The 18594-nt window shown below is 47.6% G+C and overlaps 3 protein-coding genes across 3 annotated transcripts; 1 reads left to right on the top strand and 2 right to left on the bottom strand.

Annotated features, from left to right (window-relative positions):
• Window positions 1-1998: 1998 nt before the first annotated feature.
• On the bottom strand, window positions 1999-6586 carry PpBr36_03259 (uncharacterized protein; the record flags this gene model as incomplete). The annotated part of the gene is made up of 8 exons (XM_029890432.1): window positions 1999-2719; window positions 2782-3019; window positions 3143-3199; window positions 3284-3374; window positions 3564-5528; window positions 5618-5665; window positions 5728-6399; window positions 6530-6586. 8 exons carry the CDS (start codon window positions 6584-6586, stop codon window positions 1999-2001), a joined length of 3849 nt encoding a protein of 1282 aa, XP_029753049.1.
• Window positions 6587-10124: 3538 nt separating this feature from the next.
• On the bottom strand, window positions 10125-10703 carry PpBr36_03258 (uncharacterized protein; the record flags this gene model as incomplete). The annotated part of the gene is made up of 1 exon (XM_029890431.1): window positions 10125-10703. One exon carries the CDS (start codon window positions 10701-10703, stop codon window positions 10125-10127), a length of 579 nt encoding a protein of 192 aa, XP_029753048.1.
• A 3882-nt stretch (window positions 10704-14585) lies between these two features.
• Window positions 14586-15663, top strand: PpBr36_03257 (uncharacterized protein; the record flags this gene model as incomplete). Its single annotated transcript, XM_029890430.1, has 2 exons — window positions 14586-15515; window positions 15547-15663. 2 exons carry the CDS (start codon window positions 14586-14588, stop codon window positions 15661-15663), a joined length of 1047 nt encoding a protein of 348 aa, XP_029753046.1.
• Between the last annotated feature and the right edge of the window lie 2931 nt (window positions 15664-18594).

Below are 18594 nucleotides of genomic sequence, written 5' to 3'. Positions count from 1 at the left end.
CTTACGGAAGTGCACATACCAATGAACGGCTCACTTTGGCCACACGACAGACAGACAGCTCTGATGTCTCGAATTTAATTTTTTCCAAAATTTTCAACGTCGTCAATGCAATACACTGATTCTAGATCGATCTTTTGTTTCTGTTGAATACCACGTATGCTGCACTCTAGCAGTTAGAAAATTTTATAACGATGCGATCAATCACTATATACCTAGGCAACTTACTTAAGGAACTTGCCGTTGCGAACAAATGGAAGAGACGGATTATTACCTTCCCCCTGCCCATGGGTTCCCGGCTTCCACAAACTTCTTTCACTTGGGATTAAACATTACAAACTCGTCCAAACAGATCTCCCAACCGAACATAATGTTCCCACGTCTCTGGCAGTTCCGGGGAGTTTTGTTTTGCGCAAAAGTAACTTATCCCTCGTCTCTGTCTCTCCCGCTTTGAGATTTCCGTTTCTTTCCTCCCAGCCGCCCGGCTCAATCTCGTATCTATGCATATGCAAGACGACGCGTTCGCACCAAGGCTTGCATAAATGATCTCGTGATGTTTTTTTTTTTTTTTTTTGTTTTTTTTTTTTTTTTTTGTCTTTTTTTTTTTTTTCTGTCACCTCTGTGGCCTCCGGGACTCGTCGCCACTGGCACGCGCCGTACGAAACTTTTTTTGGCCCAACGGCAAACTGACAACAAGCATGTTGCTGACAAAGAAGGCTGGCATTTCTGAACAAATACCTCCTCTTTTACTCTCCTTTAATCTTGTTCGGTGCCCTACCCTCTGACACAACTTTGTCATGCACCTTTGGATATTATCCCGCTTCTAGTATTTATTGCAGCAGGTAATTGATATCAAGCATGGCATAAGAATATCTGATAAAGGTGAGTTGCGGGGATATGGGGTACATACTGTACAACAGTAACATCGCGACAATTTCCATATTGAAAAGCAAATGTAACCCTGACGGGTGTTCCGTACCTTCTATCTCTCTTGGCTACAGCATCCTTGCGCGGGCAAACCAATGATGGCCTGGGCTACGATTCAGGGGATTCCCTGCCCCTGGTCCCCCAAAAGGTCCCCTGTGAACCCGAAGAGGGTTTGGCGGCAGATCTTCGCTCCGTTCAATACGTCGCAGTTTGCAAGAAATGTCATCGACCACATCTCCACATTTGTAGTTCTCTCTTGGCTTTTTTTTTTTTTTTTTTTTTTTTTTGTTAGCTTTCCTCCCCTTGAATTTAGCCCTGCTATTGAGGAGTTCCCCCCGCCTCGGTCTGGGCTGCCTGCTGAATATCAAACCTAGCCCAGCCCCGCATGCGTGATGCTAAGAGTTCGCCCCAGTTGATATTACCAAACCTTAAGTCTTGCACTGAGGTCGCCAGTCTCCAGTCCACACTATCATAAAAATGATATTCATCCCGTTGCAAATCGGTTGAACGTGGGGGCAACGGTACTTCATGCGAGTCGCTGACGAAATGCCGCGGTGAGAAAACAAGAGAAAAAAATAAAAATAAAAAATACAGACGATGCTGTGAAGCCACCCAACCGACGGTCAACTCGTCGTCTTCTGTTCTAATACCGTCCACAACCCTTTTTTTGCCCTATCCCGACTCAGGCGGCCCGTCCCTGCGCAGCGATTGGAGGCTTTTTTGGCCGATGCCAACCTGGCAAAATCTGCTGATAGCGAAGATGCTTTACAAAATATCCACATCAAACCATGACAAGGCGTTCACCAATCTGACACGGGGGGCGTTCAACCACAAGTTAGGAAGATGAAAGTTCGCTTGATTTGTCACCATTTGACTCGGCGCAAACTCTGTGCATGGCAAACGTGGAAAACAATTGACACAAACCGAAACTCTGAAACAAAAATATTATCCTTTGCTGTGTGACGTATGACTGCCAAGTAAAGTCAACGAACGACATGAAAGCACCAAGCCCGAATGCGTGACCGCCCATATTAACACCAACCGCAATTTCACCCCAGAACCTTGACCGTCTGATCAAGCTTGGCTTGCTTCCCCATTTTGGGACCGCGGAGCAGCTGGCGCCGTTAAACTCCGCCTAGCATCAGACTTGACCGACTCATTCTTCTCCTTATGACTGCTGTCCAAATGGGCAATCGTGTGCGCCTTGGCCTTGACCTTTCGCTTCTGATCATGAACATATTGATGGAACCCGCGATGTCCGTCGTAAAAGCTGTGGTTTCGGGCCCTGTTGCCTCGGATAGACGTGAGTGTTCGCAGAGGAGGCTTGAAGTGGTCCTCGTCGTCTGATTCAGATCGTGTCGACGCCTTCTCCTCGTCCGCTCCACCCTTCTTTGCACGCTTCTTGGCCTTCTTCGCCTCCTTCTTCGCATCCTTCTTTGCCTTCTTCGCCGCAGCCTTCTCGGCATCCTTCTCCTGGTCCTTCTTGAGTTTCTCCAGTTCCTTTTCGGATTTGATAGTCTCGGGCACCCATCGTCGCCGAATTGCATAAGGGAGGAGTTTGAGGATCCAGTGGTCGGGAATCAGGCGAATGAACATGCCCCAGGGAATAGATATGGCGCCGAGACCAATGGAGATACCCCATTCTTTGCCATCCAGGGGCACAATCTTGAACGCTTCCCTGCCCACAAAAATAATGAGAACTTGACCACCGATCATGATCAAGTTAACTCCAAGGAACCAATAGTTTTTCAAGACGCCTTCAAGGATGTTTAATTTGTTGTCGAGGCGACGATTGCTGTTCGAGGGTCAGTAGCTGTGCTGATTTAAAACTTTGGTCTCTAATCGAGAAATACTTACTTGACTTCGTTGAAGATCTGGAGCCACACGAAAGTGTTGAAAACTAGCGTCTTCAGTCTAATCTCTCCATCAGGTATAGAGTCGTATCCCAACAGAGAGTAGCCTCCAAAGTTCAATACAAGTGTAATCGCAAGCTGGCATACGGCCTGGCCGAGTATCATTTTTGCCATAGCAGGAGTGATCAAAGCAGCTGACTTGCGATCAGGTTTTCTGTGGAGTACACTCGGATGAGGAGGGTCTATAGTAAACACGCCATGTCAGGACCCGATCATGACAAAGAACGTTGCTCTGGAGAGAAGCGAGCCTAAGATCCCCCTAGGCACCTAAAATATTCTCCTGTGTAGTTCATATATTCACTTACCAGTTGCCAGGGCCAACGCGGCCATCGTATCCATAATCAGGTTAACCCATAGAAGCTCTGCAGAATCACTAGTCAGCAAGAATGCAGATTGGACTTTACCCCTGAAGAGGCATGGTGAGAGGATACGATGCTACTACTTACGCACTGCGTTCAGGACAGACTCTTCAGTGGCGCTAGAGACTGCGCTGACGAACACAAGCACTACTGCGGTAACATTAACCGTAAGTTGGAACTGGAAACCGTTAGCTGGCTGGCAACTAAGGTGATGATGGCAGTGGCAATAATCATCAAACAATATACCGGGTCCCCAATTGCCCTGGACCAGGCTTGTGACTCGCTAGAAGCGTGCCTGGTCCGTATTTTTAGGGCAGCAAGGAAAACAATAAGTAGGTAATGAAAGGGTATATGGCAAGCAACATACCTGAAGAAACTTCTTGACGGCATCGCGCACAGTACGACCCCAGGCCATGGCCTTGACGATTGTGGCAAAGTTATCATCCATGAGAATAATTGCGGCGGCCTCTTTTGCAACTTCAGTGCCAGCTATACCCATGGCAAATCCAATATCGGCCATTTTCAGTGCCGGCGCGTCGTTGGTTCCGTCTCCCGTAGCAGCAACAGTCTCGCCAAGCTCCTTGAGGGTCTTGACTAGAATCCTCTTGTCTTCGGGGCTGGAGCGTGCGAGCACCTGCAGCTTCGGCGCAATTTCTTTGAGTTCCTCATCGCTTTTGCGCCTGAACTCGGGACCCTCCATGGCCAAACCTCCCTCCTCAGGTCGGTAGATGCCGCACTCCTTAGCAATAGCTCGGCCGGTCAAGATGTTGTCGCCGGTGACCATACGCACAACCACACCTGCTCGTTTGCAGTCCTTGATTGCATCGACGACTCCAGGGCGAAGGGGGTCCTTGATACCAAAGATGGAGACGAGCGTCATGTCGGAATGAACCTTGTTGAAGTCGGCAGAGCCCGGGTCTTCTTTGCTTGCTGCCTCAGACGGCGGCCAGCTGTCAAAGTCGCGGTATGAAGAGCTGATTGTGCGCAGAGTTTGGCCGGCATAAGAAGTGATGGTAGAGTTGAACGTTTCGCGGAGTTCCTCGGTGAGTTCTGTGGTAGCAAGATCTTCTGACTCAGGGTCGGCCAGGACTCGCGTGCATTGCTTGAGAAGGATCTCGCTAGCACCTTTGACATAGGCCCTGTACTTTCCATCGGGCAGCTTGACGACGGTTGCCATGTACTTGAGAGCCGAGTCGAAGGGCACTACCTGAACAACATCGGAGTTGGATCGCACCTCAGCCACTGGCGGAGCGCCCAAGTGGTCACGAGTGAAAGTCAACAGAGCCACCTCGGTCTTTGAACCAATGTAGGTATGTTCACCATCCTGGTCACCTTCAAAGGCCGTGCTGTTGACAGCGTTGGACTGGATCAGTATGTCTTTGACCGCTTGGCTGAGGCTTTTCGAGAACTCCTCGACGGAAACATTGCGAACAGTAGACTCGGCATGACTATGCTGATCCTTCTCTTGACCACTTTCGGGTTCTTCAAGCGGCTCATCGGTGCCACCAAAGCTGACTGACGTCCCGAGAGTGGTCGCGACTACCGTCATCTTGTTTTGTGTCAAGGTTCCGGTCTTGTCTGAACAGATGGTCGTTGCGTTTCCCATCGTCTCGCAAGCCCGCAAGACACGAACGAGGTTGTTGTCCTTGGTCATGCGGGTGGTGGCAAATGCCAGTGCAAGCGTGACGGCCAATGGAAGTCCCTCAGGAACCGCAACAACAACCACAGTGACAGCGGTGATAAACAGTCGAAGGAATGTTTGTCCCTTCTGGTCGGGACCGTCTGTGTTGGTGGGAAGGCCGACGAGGAACTTGATGAACAAGACGACAAACAGTAGCAGAGCAGAGCCTGTGCCGGCGTATGCAATCATATCAGCCAGTTTGTTAAGCATCTGCTGTAGGGGAGTAGACTCCTGTCCTGTCTGCATCGTCATCATGATCCGTCCGTAGCTCGAATGGACACCAACAGCAGTAACCAGGAAGGTTCCAGTTCCCTCATTGACCTTACTCCCTGAAATAATGAATGGGTCCATCTTCTCAATCTTGATGTTGTCGGATTTGCCCTCGTGGATCTTTTGAAGAGCTGCGAAGACATCATCTGCAGGGGTCTTCTTCAGCAAGTCAGACTCTCCTGTGGCCGAAGACTCATCACACTTCACACCATGACCTTGGATGAATATGCCGTCCACTGGTACCAAATCGCCAGTCTCAAGATGCATGACGTCGCCGACCAAGATGTCGTAGACTGACAACTCGACACTCTTTCCCGAGCGAATGACCTTGACATGGCGGTCGTCATGTTTGGCGTTCAGCTTATTGAAGCTGCGTTGCATCTGGAGAAACCAATCTTGTAAGTAAGCATTTCTTGTGCTAAGCCAAGCTACCCTCGTAGCCGGGTCTTGCTCAGTTGGGAAATTCTAACCTGCCAATCATTGATGGTTCCGACAAGGACGACGATAAAAATTGCGACCTGAAGCCGACGTCAGCATAGTCCTCAAGATGTATGAATTTCGCTAAATATCGGACACTCACCAGGATGGCCACGCCCTCAACCCATTCTACTTTGGCTCCTCCACCTTCATGGGACACACCAAATGTCTGATATAGACCGAGCGCAAGCGAGATGATGGCAGCAAACGTCAGAAGGATGAGGATCTTGTCATTGTAAGTCTCCCAAGCGATCTGCAGCAGCGACTTGGACTTCTTCGCCGGCAGGCGGTTGTCCCTGAAGATGCGTTTTCGGTCGGCGAAGGGCGAGCCGGCCTCGACATTCATGGGAGGTGGCTGCGGGTGTCCTGACTTGTTACCACCATCGGAGCTATGTTTCTTGGCAGCCTTGGCGATGAGATCCTCAGTCACCGAGCCATGCCTCTGGGCGCCTTGGACAGCCACATCCTCGAAGGCGACGGTGTTGGCGACTCCCGTCTCGTCGACGCTTAGACCCTCCTTGCGATTCGTCTGCAGGCCCTTCTCTAGACCTGCGAGGCCACCGATGGCGTAGAAGGCGTTCCAACTTTTAGGGTTGAGGAGCTTGGATAGCTGACCAGGCGAGTATGCGAAGCGATTGTCCTCGCAGACAAACATGTCCTCCGTGCCGGGATCGGGACTGAGGGCATCTTCAAGGTCGATCTTGAAGTCGCCGGTTGGTTTGTTGGCGGCAGCCTTGTCATCTTTGGTGGTTGTTGTGTTGTCGGAAGGCTGAGGCTGTGGGTTTCGTAAGCCGCAGTCAGTTGAGTGGTCTTGAGCACGAAGATCCGGATAACCGGCACGCATTCTGGGGCTGCCTTGGCGCCACCATCTGCCTCCACACTATTCATATCTGGATCTAACTTACATTGGTATCGCTGTTATTGTCTTTTTCGGTATTATCTGCTTGCATAGTGTCTGCCATAGCTGCTCCTTTGATGGAGCGTCGAAATACAATTCGACCTCCGAGCCTGAATTCTACGTTTCGATGTTGATGCTGAGAAAATTTGCTAATGACGTTCCCAAAGACCGATTGGAGAAGTTTTCAAGGAGATAATTAAGTCGAATACAACAATCACCTTGCCTCGTCAGCAGAGGTGACTGTCTTTGACAAAAAATAACGGCGGCTTGTTCTTGCTGCGCCTTCTATTTGATATCTTGTGATATCGCGCTAGGTGGCGGAGTCAGTTCCTGCAAGGGAGGGATACCACTGTCAACAATGGGAGAGAAAGACTGGACCCGGCGCGTGAATTGAAATCGAAGCAGGCGACACAACAGCCCACGGTGAGCTCAGACTCCAAGGCAGACCGGTTGCGGGAAAATGAAGCTTGTCTGATGCAGGGAGGGGGAGTGCGGCAAACAAACAAAAAATCTAAAAGAAAAGAAAAGAGGCTTGGGCCTGTCTCGGAAAGTGGATGAATGCCCTGGGCAACGGCAGAGTTGGCAGTTGCATTACAGGAACGTACCACCAGGAAGCTGATTGGGGGATCAGCGGGGTTTAGTGTAGCCAAAGAAAAGGCGAGACTTTTCTGGATTCAGTGGTGTGGAATTGAGCGGCAAACGAATTTGACAACAAGTTGCGACATGCTACAAAAAAGCACTGAGCAATCATGAGATCCAGTAGACCTGCAGGCTGTGCCTCAATTAGGGCCGGAGAACAGACCTCATCTGGTTGTTCGTGTGTGTGTGAGATCACGGTCACTTTCCAAATCACCTTTTTGGGAGGCCTCCATATGCCAAAAGAATTTTTCTTGGGATGGAACTACAGGTTGAAGCCACAAGACAGGGTGGTGGCACGAACGGGCGGATTGGGCAAATGTCCAGCTAATCCGAGCTTCAAACTAGCTCTATGTCTCTTTACTCCCTCCCTTTCTCCAGTCGGTCGGACGATGAAATGGTGACGACATGATTTGAGGCGGGCAACCCCCAAAAGAATGGATAGACAGCACATATCACGAACTGAGGCCAATGGATGCGATGCATGAGCTCAGGGGAGCGAACATGGACTAGCTGACTACATGTTCAATTTCGGTTGATCAAAGTCCAAAATAGCCCGTCATCTGGGCAGGGACAGAAACAAGCCTTTCTCAGCATGGTCGGCCTTGGCAAACAACCACAATAAAGTAGTTGGGCCAAGACAGACCTATAACAGTCGTCGCTTTGACGCAGATGCATTATTTGAACGTTCCCTTTCTGGACTAGGGCTAGGTCTAGGATCAGAACTGCATGCCCATATGGTTTGGGGCCATGGCTGACATGATGATGTTCAAAATTTCGGGCTGCACCGTCATCTCAATTTTTTTGATGCTTCGACAATGCGCATTGGGAGACAAGGTCAAATGATATTAGGTTTTCATCATCAGGCTCGTCGTTATGGTGTCTAGTCCTTGATGGGATGGTAGGCATTAGCTTGCGTTCCTGCGGCTTGTACAGCAGGCAGCCCCAGCCCAAACGCCTTTTACCCATTTCAACGTCAAAGCTTCCTAGAGCTAGCTATAGCTGTATACCCAGCATAATACAGGGTGCATAATGACGTCGCAGCTATCTCGTAAAATCCTACCACGATGCGTGCATTTCTTTCTCGGCTGTCTTCATGGCGCTTTTTGTCAACACGTGCTGCCCATTCTGATGCATGCCGTTCTTTAATTGCCTTGGCGCACGTAGATTGATTTTATAAACTTGGCATCCAGCGAAACGGCTCCAGAGCTTTTCCAAGATTGCAATGGCCCACCCCGATTGCAGTCTCTAGCCTACTGAAAGAAAAGAAAAGAAAAAAAAAAAAAAAGTCGCCGAAAAAAGCCAAGGTCAAGGTAAGCTTTTGTCCCAAGGATTCCAAGCCCCCAGAGATGTGCATAACCCACAATTGGCGCACGGCGGTTTCCCAAAGTTGGGGTCGGTCTTCGTTTCCAGAGTCCAAAAGTACATTCGCAACACGGCGGACAGCATGAAGAAATTTGAAGAAGAAAGGATAAGATGTTTTAGATAACGCAGACATCAGCCCAATCAACCCGCCGAGCCCAAATACGTGTACCAGAAAATCGTGGGAATTTCACCATTGGACCATATTAATATTTGTTGCACATACCAAATCGCTCAGCGTCTATGCCAGACCCCTGGGGTAAATAAACCGTCTCATTTGTTGCTTTCGCGCCTTCAATTTGAGGAACAAGGTACAAACATAACACAACAGCCCGAGTCTCTGCCACCTCATCACCCAACACTGCCTGCTATACTGTCCCAGATGGTGGAATACGACAAAAAAAAAAAAAAAAAAAAAAAAGCTGAACGGGAAGAGATGGGTGTTCAAACGAACAAACGCCCGCACTTCGCATTGTCAACCCATGCACATGTGTTATATTAAATATCCGGATGGTTTTGCTTCTTGGTTTGTAAAACTTGTGTACCAAGCAAGAAGCTGGGGGAAATATACAATCGCGCGCGGCTCCATCGAGAACAATCCCATGACTGGCAATGTGAGTCCCCGTTCCCATGCGGGTGCAAGTCCCGCCTTATTTACGGCGAACACAACATGTGATGAAATTTGACGGGCATGCGGGAAAGCAGCCAGGCAAAGGCAAAAAGGAAAGTTCACCGAACCACAGACGTATAAATACAAAAACAAATATAATATGCAAAGGAACCAGAAATCAATCTCAAAAGGCGCCAACAATACGGTCAGCTAGTCTAGTTCCAGGATTAACATGCCCGAACTTTAATGTGAAGTAAAAGTACAAAAATGACAGAATGATAACAGGGATATCCAAGACGGGCAAGACAACGTGCAAGTGGAGCCACTGTCTTGTGTCATTCATTCGTTCGTACTGTATATGTTGATTGTTACTGTGATCGCCGTGCCAGGAGTAGGGGTTCGGGAAAATGAGTCAAGAAACTGTCGACAGCCCCTAAACGCGTGGAGAAGAGCGCAGATCAAATGAATCAATAAAGACAGAATGTGCCGCTTAACCGACAGGTTGCGACTCGTAGTATCTGCAGCGGCTATTCGCTCATCTTTAAATCAACCATGGCAGTAAGCGCGAAAATTGGTTCGAGCAACACTCGAGGCCTATGATAACAGCGCCATGTCTAGACCCGGCGCGCCAAACCTGTTCTGAGTCTTGTGACCAATTAGGAGAATTTCGTGCATGCAAATTCACTGTGAAGCCGCCCCTGGTTCGAAACCAAGAAAATTCGGAAAAGACTGGAGTGTATTGGTGACAACTATCGTTTGGGGAAAAAAAAACCCCCTGGGTAATGTGAGAGTTTCACAAAATCCAAGGAAATTCCCCAGTATATCAAAGAAAAGCAATCCCAAAAAATTCCAACCAACCACGGAATCTACCGATTCATCTGTGCAAGCTAATGCAAGACAAACGGGTACTTTGGGGTCCCAAATATCACAACTTCAGCTAATCCGTGCAGTCTTTCCTCAAAAAAAAAAACTACACAGACTCTTCTCCTCTCATCTATTTGCAAGTAAGGGTGATGGCCTTGCTGTCGTAGGTGCAGCGGCTGTCGTGCTGAGCGGCCAGGTTCTGGAAGCCACCGTCGCCCTTGCCCTTAAAGGTGCCGGCGCCGGCCTTCATGAAGAAACAGTCGTAGGTAGTCTTGAGAAGGCCCGATTTAACAGAGACCGAAGTCTTGCCGTCAATGTTGGGCGCCTCGTAATCCATGTTGTAGCAGACGGCGGCCGAGTAGGTCTTCTTGTCAACGGCGTTCCACATCTCTGCGGTGGTCTTCTTGGTGAACTGCTCACGGACGTTGTCCCAGTTCTGGAGGGTCTTGATGGCGTTGCCGACCGCCTTGACGGCAGCGTCAACGGCCTTGGTGGCGAGGGCGGAGCCGGCAGCCACCACGATCGAGGTGGTGATGGGCTCGAGACGCTTCTCAAGATCGGCGGAGGCGACATCCTCGCCGCCGCTGAGAACGGCGCGGGCCTCGATGGGCGCGTCAACAGCAGTCTCCAGGACGGGCACGGGAGCTGCGACGGGGGTGGCCTGGGCGGTACCGAAAAGAGCAAGAACGACGGCAGAAGTGAAACGCATCTTGAATGATTGTTTTTGAAAAGGACGAAAAAAAATGCAAAGGAGATTCGTGAGTTTCAAAAGAAGAAAAGTCGTCAAAAAAAGATGCGAAATGCTTAACTTGCAAGTGAAGAAACGAAGATAGATGAGAAGGAAAAAGAGCTGGTAAGGAAAAATGAGAAAGAAAAGGAAAAGAGAAAAGAAAACGAAGACAGATAGGAAATGTAGTAGAAAGATAGAGAAGGAACCGGTTGGTGAGGAGAAGAGGAAAAAAAAGTCCTTCAAATCGGGCATCTCGAGGCCTTCTTATAGAAAACGAACGGCCATATGGAGATAGTATCGAGCCTATACCGTCCTTACCTCGGAGTCTCTATTCTGGTAGCAGTCCACCCAGCTAGGACGGTCAGAGTACCAACAAACCTTGGAGTTGAGCCCCTTCCCCCTGGCGTAACTGATACTATCACTCGAGACCCATGATCTTTTCCGGGAGGAAAGGCGTATCCAGAACCCTTGATGGCTGGCGTGACTCGAGAGCACAGAGTATTTCCCACCCCCTTGATCTTGGCATATCTAGCCGTGCTGAAGCGGGAGTGAGCTCCGCTGGTTGCACGCCGTGTTCACCTTGTCAAAGCGGGGCCTGGTACTCGTTCACAGCCCCGATCTTGGATTCAGATACCGAACCAGCACGGAAAATTTTTTTGGGGTTCTGGTTTGTCCCCTTGCGGGTCACTTGGACGTGGCGACCATCCTAACAAACCGACTTCAACGCATTGAGGCCAAGCATGGCGAGGTTCTAAATGCGTCTGTCGCTACCCACAAATTCGGGGCGTGGGGAGGCGAACCGGATGTGGTTTTTGCCATTCATGCGGTTTGCAGATACAAATATTTAAATTGTGGAGAACGCACATCATAAGGCTACAAAGTAGCTTCGGGACATGGAAGTACTCAGTAATTGCCCTGTAGCTACATGCTGGTTTAACCTATTGAGGCATGTCGATGGGAAGTCCCCTCTGCCCACTTTTCAAGCTTCTAAATTAATATTTTGCAGGGTTCCCCCCTAGTCCAGTCAGTAGGATCTGTTCCAAGGGGGAGGTCAGTTGGTCTTTGACTTTCGTTAAATCCCTTAGCGAGTGGGGTTTACGATGTTACATGTTGAAGCTGGTCCGCATTCAGCGGGTTTTGAGAGCATGAACCGAAATGAAAAGCGACAAACAGGGGTTGAAGAGGGCAGTAAAGTAAGTAGCGTCAAGTAATCGTATAGAACAAAATTGACTATTGTAATTGTTGAATACAAGATACACTTGCTGTTGGCCTTGGATGCATGCCCGCATATATCGCAGTCCAGTTCTTGTCACCGGAAGTAGTGGTATGGACGGCTCCGTGTTGGTGGAGTCTGCCACAGGTCCCGGACCAATTGCAAAACACCCCCTTTCCACCTATCCACCGTTACCAAATCACAAAAACACAATATTTCTTGCTTGCTAGCAACTTGGCAGATTCTTGATTGTCTTGTTCCAAAAATGACCGCCGTCCCATAGGGTCTGATCTGCCTGGAGTGTCAAAGCGCCAATCAACATGTTATCCATGGACCTAGACCTAGACCAAGTACGTGGTCGTTGAGTGTGCAGGCAATAAATACTTGGAACTTAATTTTTTTTGCATTCGTCATCGCAGCTTCGTATAGCACAAGTGACTTGTGATCCTCAATTATCCCTAGTGACACGCCTCTCGAATGGCTGATACTATGGTCCTGCTTGCTACTTGCCACCCTAGGAAACAAGGCCGAGTGTACTTGAGGCAGCCAACTGCTTCAGAGGGGCTTTTGTGTCCCCTGTTGCAAAGCCGTGAAGCCGAAGGCGTGAGCGTAACTGCGGGCATGCAAAACGACTCCGCTGTTGGCAGCTAAGCTTTACTCTCAGACTAGAACCTTGCGCCCTTTCCATTATGCTGCCCCATGGGGCAAGAAAGGTCCTCTAGATGGATCAAGACAACTGCTTTGCGAAATGTTCCCAAGAATAGTGAAGAGTGGCACGACTGGTGAAAGCGTTGGCGTCATCTGCCGGGGCTGGCTTGAGCGGATTCTCCCGTGTTTTCGAACGAATCTATTCACACCTACAGGGTCATGGCGCTTACAGGGCTTATACGCTTGCGGCTGGCTTTGGCTTTGGTTGCCGGTGTTGGATAATTTGCTCCCAAGGGATTATGCAACATTGTCTCGGAAGGCTCACATCGTTTCGCCGTGCTGCACAGCTAGGGTATGCGGGCCAGTTTCCTAAGTACCTACCCAGTCAAACGAGCACCAGAAACCCGTACAGGAGGGGTGCTGTCAAAGGGTCAGTCTTCACTCTGCTGTAAATTCGGACATATTGGTGCACTCCGAATCTCCGGTCAGGAGTAATAGTCGTTTTGCAGCTGGTCCCTAGGCCGTTGAACAACTCTCCATGGCGAGCAAAAGAAGTTACTTCACGTCACCGTGGCAATTCAAATCTGCACATTGTTGCAGGTGTTGAGTTGAGTCGATGTCGAAAATATCTTGGATGCAATGGATATTGGGCTTCGTGAAGTGTGATTTTCCTCTTGTTAAACTGACAAAATTTTGCAAAAATGTGTGAGAGTCGGCTCAGAGAGAGCCATGTTGCTCATTCCAAAAGGGGAAAAATTGAACATGTTTGTACATGAAATTGAAACTTGGGTGTCTGGACGGAGATGAAGATTTTGGCCCGAACAATACAGAAAGCTGCTAATGACATTTGACAGCTGTCATCGGATAAATTGTTGGGTGCCCCGGTGTGGCTGAAGGACGAGAGCCACATCACAAAATTGGTTGGTTGGTACCTTGGTAATGTTGGCATTCGCTCAACCCACTATTCGCACCTCGGCAATGCGGGGTGCATATGCACTTTGGCGGCAGCTTCAAACAAAAAAAAAAAAAAAAAAAAAAAAAAAAAAAAAAAAAAAAACAAAAGCTAACGAACAACATAGGGCTAGTATTGAAAGACATGCCAGAATTGACGTTGCATTTGAAGTTGCAATTGAATTTAAAGACGTGCATCAGACGCGCATATGACGTCTAGAATATTTTTGAATAATGTCCGCCTCGACAGCCCATCCTAGAATTGTCGGGGTAGCTTCGGTAGCGAAAAAGGCTATCTCACAGGGCATGGTTATCCTTTCTTGTTCAGGTGCAGGTAAACAGACACCACAGTCTTTGTATGGGTGGAGATAAACAGACACTCCAGATTTATACGGGTGGTGATAAACAGACACCAATGATTGTTGCAGTGAAGAGATCTTGACATCACATGACTGGATGAGCTTAGTCAGCGCTGGGAGCACCACAAAAGCGCTGCCACGATCGTTAGCCTAGATGGCGCACCCTACCTGAATACGTTAGTGTGCGTCAACAATTATATGCTTCAGTCTTATCCTTCTTTGCCGCTTCCAACAAGGCGCTGCTCTCAACACCGGCAATTCTCAAAGCTGAAAATCACTTGACCACGTCCAACACCTCCGCTTCTGCACCGCAACCTCGCCATCCATTTCTTGTGGGTAAGCTGGGGAAGTCGCAAGATTATAACACCCCAGTTACGGAGAAAGGCTTGGCTGCCCTCTTCTCATACTTTTTTGAGCCCTATGCCAAGTCAAAACATTGACCTTTATTTCGCAATAACGCCCAGTTCCCCTCAAAACAGAAGCCATGCGCAGACTTGAGCTGCAGGAGAATGATTCCTGGCCCGTTTGGGGTCGCGAGCCTTGCCTCTCATCGGCGCTCCGCCGAGATGGCATTATTACTACAGTTCTCCGCCACCATCTCATAAACCACATCCTTCTGCCCACATCCCACGCCTGATCCTGTGGCACTCTGTGTATGTTGGTCTCCTAGGTCGCTAGACACGAATCACCATGCACAACACGAGGCGCACGATGGATAAACCGCTTCCTACAGAAAGGCCGGCTCAGACGGTATCTGAGATCCTTGACGCTCAATCCAAGGACAAATCCCATGGGCGGTTCGGATTGACCCCGTCACTGATACGACTCTACTCGCTCCTTGCCCCCGCCTGCCTCGTAATCTGCGCTACAAACGGCTACGATGGCTCTGTGCTCACCGGCCTCCAGGGCATCGAGCGTTGGAGGTCGCAGTTCGGCGATCCAAAGGGCGCTCTTCTGGGCATTACGACGGCCGCCTTACCCCTGGGCTCCATTGTCTCGACCCCGTTCTCGGCCTGGCTGTCGGACCGTTGGGGCCGGCGCTCGTCCATACTGGTCGGGAGCTTCATCATGATCATTGGCGTCATCTTGCAGTGCGTCAGCACAACGATCGGCGCCTTCCTCGGCCGCCGGATGATCATCGGCTTCGGCATCACCATGGCCCTGACCGCTGGGCTCATTCTGATCTCGGAGCTCGCACATCCCCGCCATCGCGTCTTCTTCAGCTCGCTGTACAACACCAGCTTTTATCTCGGAGCCCTGATGGCGGGTTGGATCACCTTCGGCAGCTGGCCCTTGGAAGGCCCCTGGGCCTGGCGCCTGCCGACGCTCTTCCAAGCCGCGCCCGCCTGCGTCCAGATGTTCTTTGTCTGGTTCCTCCCCGAGAGCCCCCGGTGGCTGGTCTTTCGTGACAGGAGCGACGAGGCATACGAGACACTGGCGAGATATCATGGAGGAGGGAACTGGGAGGATCCCCTAGTTCGAGCCGAGTTTTGGGAGATGAAAGAAACGCTCATGGCAGAAAAGGCAGCAAAGGGCATTGGTCCCGGCATATTCCTGAAAACACCGGCGAACCGTAAGCGCTTGTTGATTCTGTTAAGTTTACGTAAAGAAACCTTCCTAGTTCTGAGTGCAATGCTGATTTAAATTTCAGATCACATTGGCTGTCTTCGGACAGTGGTCTGGCAACGGGCTCGTATCATACTATTTGACAAAGATTCTCACCAGCATCGGAATCACGACCCAAGGGGAGCAGACGATGCTGAACTGAACCATCGCCACCGTCAACTACGCCACGGCACTAATGTCCGCATTGATGGCTAACAAGTTTGGGCGGCGGCAAATGTTTGTTGGCGGCGCCATCGCCATGTTCATATCATTCTCTTCACTCACGACCAGTCTAGCCGTCTATAATGAGACGGGGAGTAATGCTGCGAGCAAGTCTGCATTGGCATTCATCTTCATCTACTTTGCATGCTACAACGTGTGCTTGAATCCTCTGCTCTTTGTGGTAAGTCGAAATTACAACATGTCCCCTACCTAAGCAACTGTGCCATTCGGGAAGCTAATCTGCTCTGCCTCTGTCGATAGTACCCCGTCGAGGTTTTGACCTACAGTGGGTGACCCAGAAGTGGACACCCTCCCGAAAAACTGCCATAAAAACAACGAACATCCAATTAATCGTTTTTCCGCAATAAATTGCAATAAAACCTATATTTATTAATTCGCAAAAAATTCCTTTACATTATAATCCAAAAATAAAACCGTAAATCCCTAATCCTAATCCTAATTTCGGTATTATTACCGGATTTTGGCCTTTATGGCCGCCTTTCTTTAATTTAAACCGTAAACCGCTTCCTATATACCGGTTTATTTTAAAAAAAAGCTTTTAAATTTCGCGGCGCACGCGTTTTTTAAAAATAAATTTAAAAATTTTAATTTTTTCGTTTAACCGTTTATTTTCGGAGGTAAAATTCGCGATTTAAACAATTTAATAATCCATAATTTTGGATATTTTTTATACAAAATTAACCAAATTTTTTTTATATTCGCCCAACCGGTTTATTATTTATATAACCTGTTTTTTAATATTTTGGGAGGTTTTTAAAATCCCGAAAATAACGTTGGTTATATTTTAATCCGAATTACGGTTAAAAATCGTTATTTGGGTAATTTTTAAATTAAAAATTACTATTTAATCCGGAATCAATATTTAAAAAGGTATTACCGGCCAAATCCCGGTTTTACGGAAACCGGAAATTACGTTACGAACCAATAAACCGGTTGCAGAAACGTTTCGATAAACGGTAAAAAACTGTTACGACCAGACAAGATGGGTCGGTACCAATGAGGCCAGGCGGGGTCACACCCCTCCTAACGACACTCGCCCAAAGAAATCGCCGACAACAGAACATCGATTACCTAAGGGAGAAATCACGTAACGCCACGTGATCGCCAAAAAGGTGATTTTAATAATCCTTAAAAAATCACAACAAATCAGGCGAAGTGATTTCTGCGATTTGTGACAGATTAAGGGAAATTACATTCGGAATATAGTTTATATAAGGCACGCTTATTACCATATAAATAAATTCGATTTTAGGATTGCTTAGCAGCAATTAAACTTTAGTTAACCTTAATATTTATTTAAAAACGATTATAATTTCACCCCAATTATTAAGAACCCCAATTACCCAATTAAAACGCTTAATTGCTTTAACCCACTGTATTTTACCCTAAAAACAGGTTACCCGATATTTTGATCGTAATATTTTAATTGCTCCTATTTAGTATTTTGTTTTAAAGTATACCGAATAGTATCGCCGAAATAATGTTTTCCAACAAAACCACCCCTTAAACCTTTTTTACCATTAACGCTCCGGTTAGCGCTAACGTTTTGCGTTAAATGGTCGCGACGTTTTAAGCAAAAAATCGATAATTCCAGGAACGAATAACCGAATAAATTAATCGAACTAATAGGAATTATATTAAGTATTTTTTACTATTACCTTATAATGGTACCCCAGGTACCCTGCAGGGATTTTTTACGGGAACCCGGGTTTATTTTCATTTTAACGAGGATAATTTCGATAGTAACGCAAAAAAGGTTATTTACGCAGTTTCGCTATTAAAGGGCGATACGCTTACTTGGTTCGAACCAATTTTACGAAATTATTTGGACCACGATAAAAAAGAAAACCGTAAGGTTAAGACTAACCGCATTTTCGACGATTACGAAAATTTCGAAGAATGCTTTAGGGGAGCATTCGGCAGCTTAGACGAGGAACGCACGGTTAAACGTAAACTGGTACGCTTTACCCAAACTAAGTCGGTATCCAAATATGCTAATAAATTTCGATAAATTACCGTTAAGCTACTATGGGGCCCCGAAACCCTAATGGTACGCTTTTATGCGGGATTTAAAAAAAAAATTAAAAACGAATTTGTTAAAAAAGAACGACCCGATATTTTAACCGAGTACGTAAAGTTAACAGTTAAAATCGATAACCGATTTTACGAACGGAAATTGGAACGACGCGAAAAACGCAGCGTGTGGGGGCTAATTTTGCGACAAATTAATACGGGACGTAAATATTAATACCCTAAACCGTTTCGCCAGTATAGTATTTCCTACGGAATATATAGCGGATTTATGGATTTTAACGCGACTTAATATAAAAAACCGCGTAAGGATCCCAAAAGTGGTAAGTGCTTTAAATGCGAAAAATTAGGATATATAACCAAATTTTGTCCCTAAAGCACTCCGGATTTACACCCCGATTCCAAAAAACCACGAAAATTAAATGCCACTATTTACCAACAGATACCACCGGATTAACACAGCTTAAAAAATTGGACCATATATTACGACGATAATTGTATAATTTATAATAGCGTAAAAATGGACGCAGGATAGTACCCACAAAAATTTAAAGGTATTCGGACTTTAGCAGTAGGAAACCGTGTACTTATTAAAACCAGACCACCGGCACAATTACGCAGGCAAAACGCCAAATTACCCGAACCTACGAAATCAAATACTTTAAAAAAATTAAAACCAGAACTATTGGGATAAACCCACCGCATCCGGATAATCCAACAAACCCCAACGGACGAATTTAATAACGAGTTAAAAGACGAATTTAGCGAAAAAAAGACTATATTTTCAGATTTATATAGTGCAGCAAAGGAAAACAACCCC

This window comes from Pyricularia pennisetigena, chromosome 3 (genome assembly GCF_004337985.1).
Source record: "Pyricularia pennisetigena strain Br36 chromosome 3, whole genome shotgun sequence".
Lineage (NCBI taxonomy): Eukaryota > Fungi > Ascomycota > Sordariomycetes > Magnaporthales > Pyriculariaceae > Pyricularia > Pyricularia pennisetigena.
The sequence above is the reverse complement of the archived record's forward strand: the minus strand, read 5'-3'. Positions and strand labels throughout refer to the sequence as shown.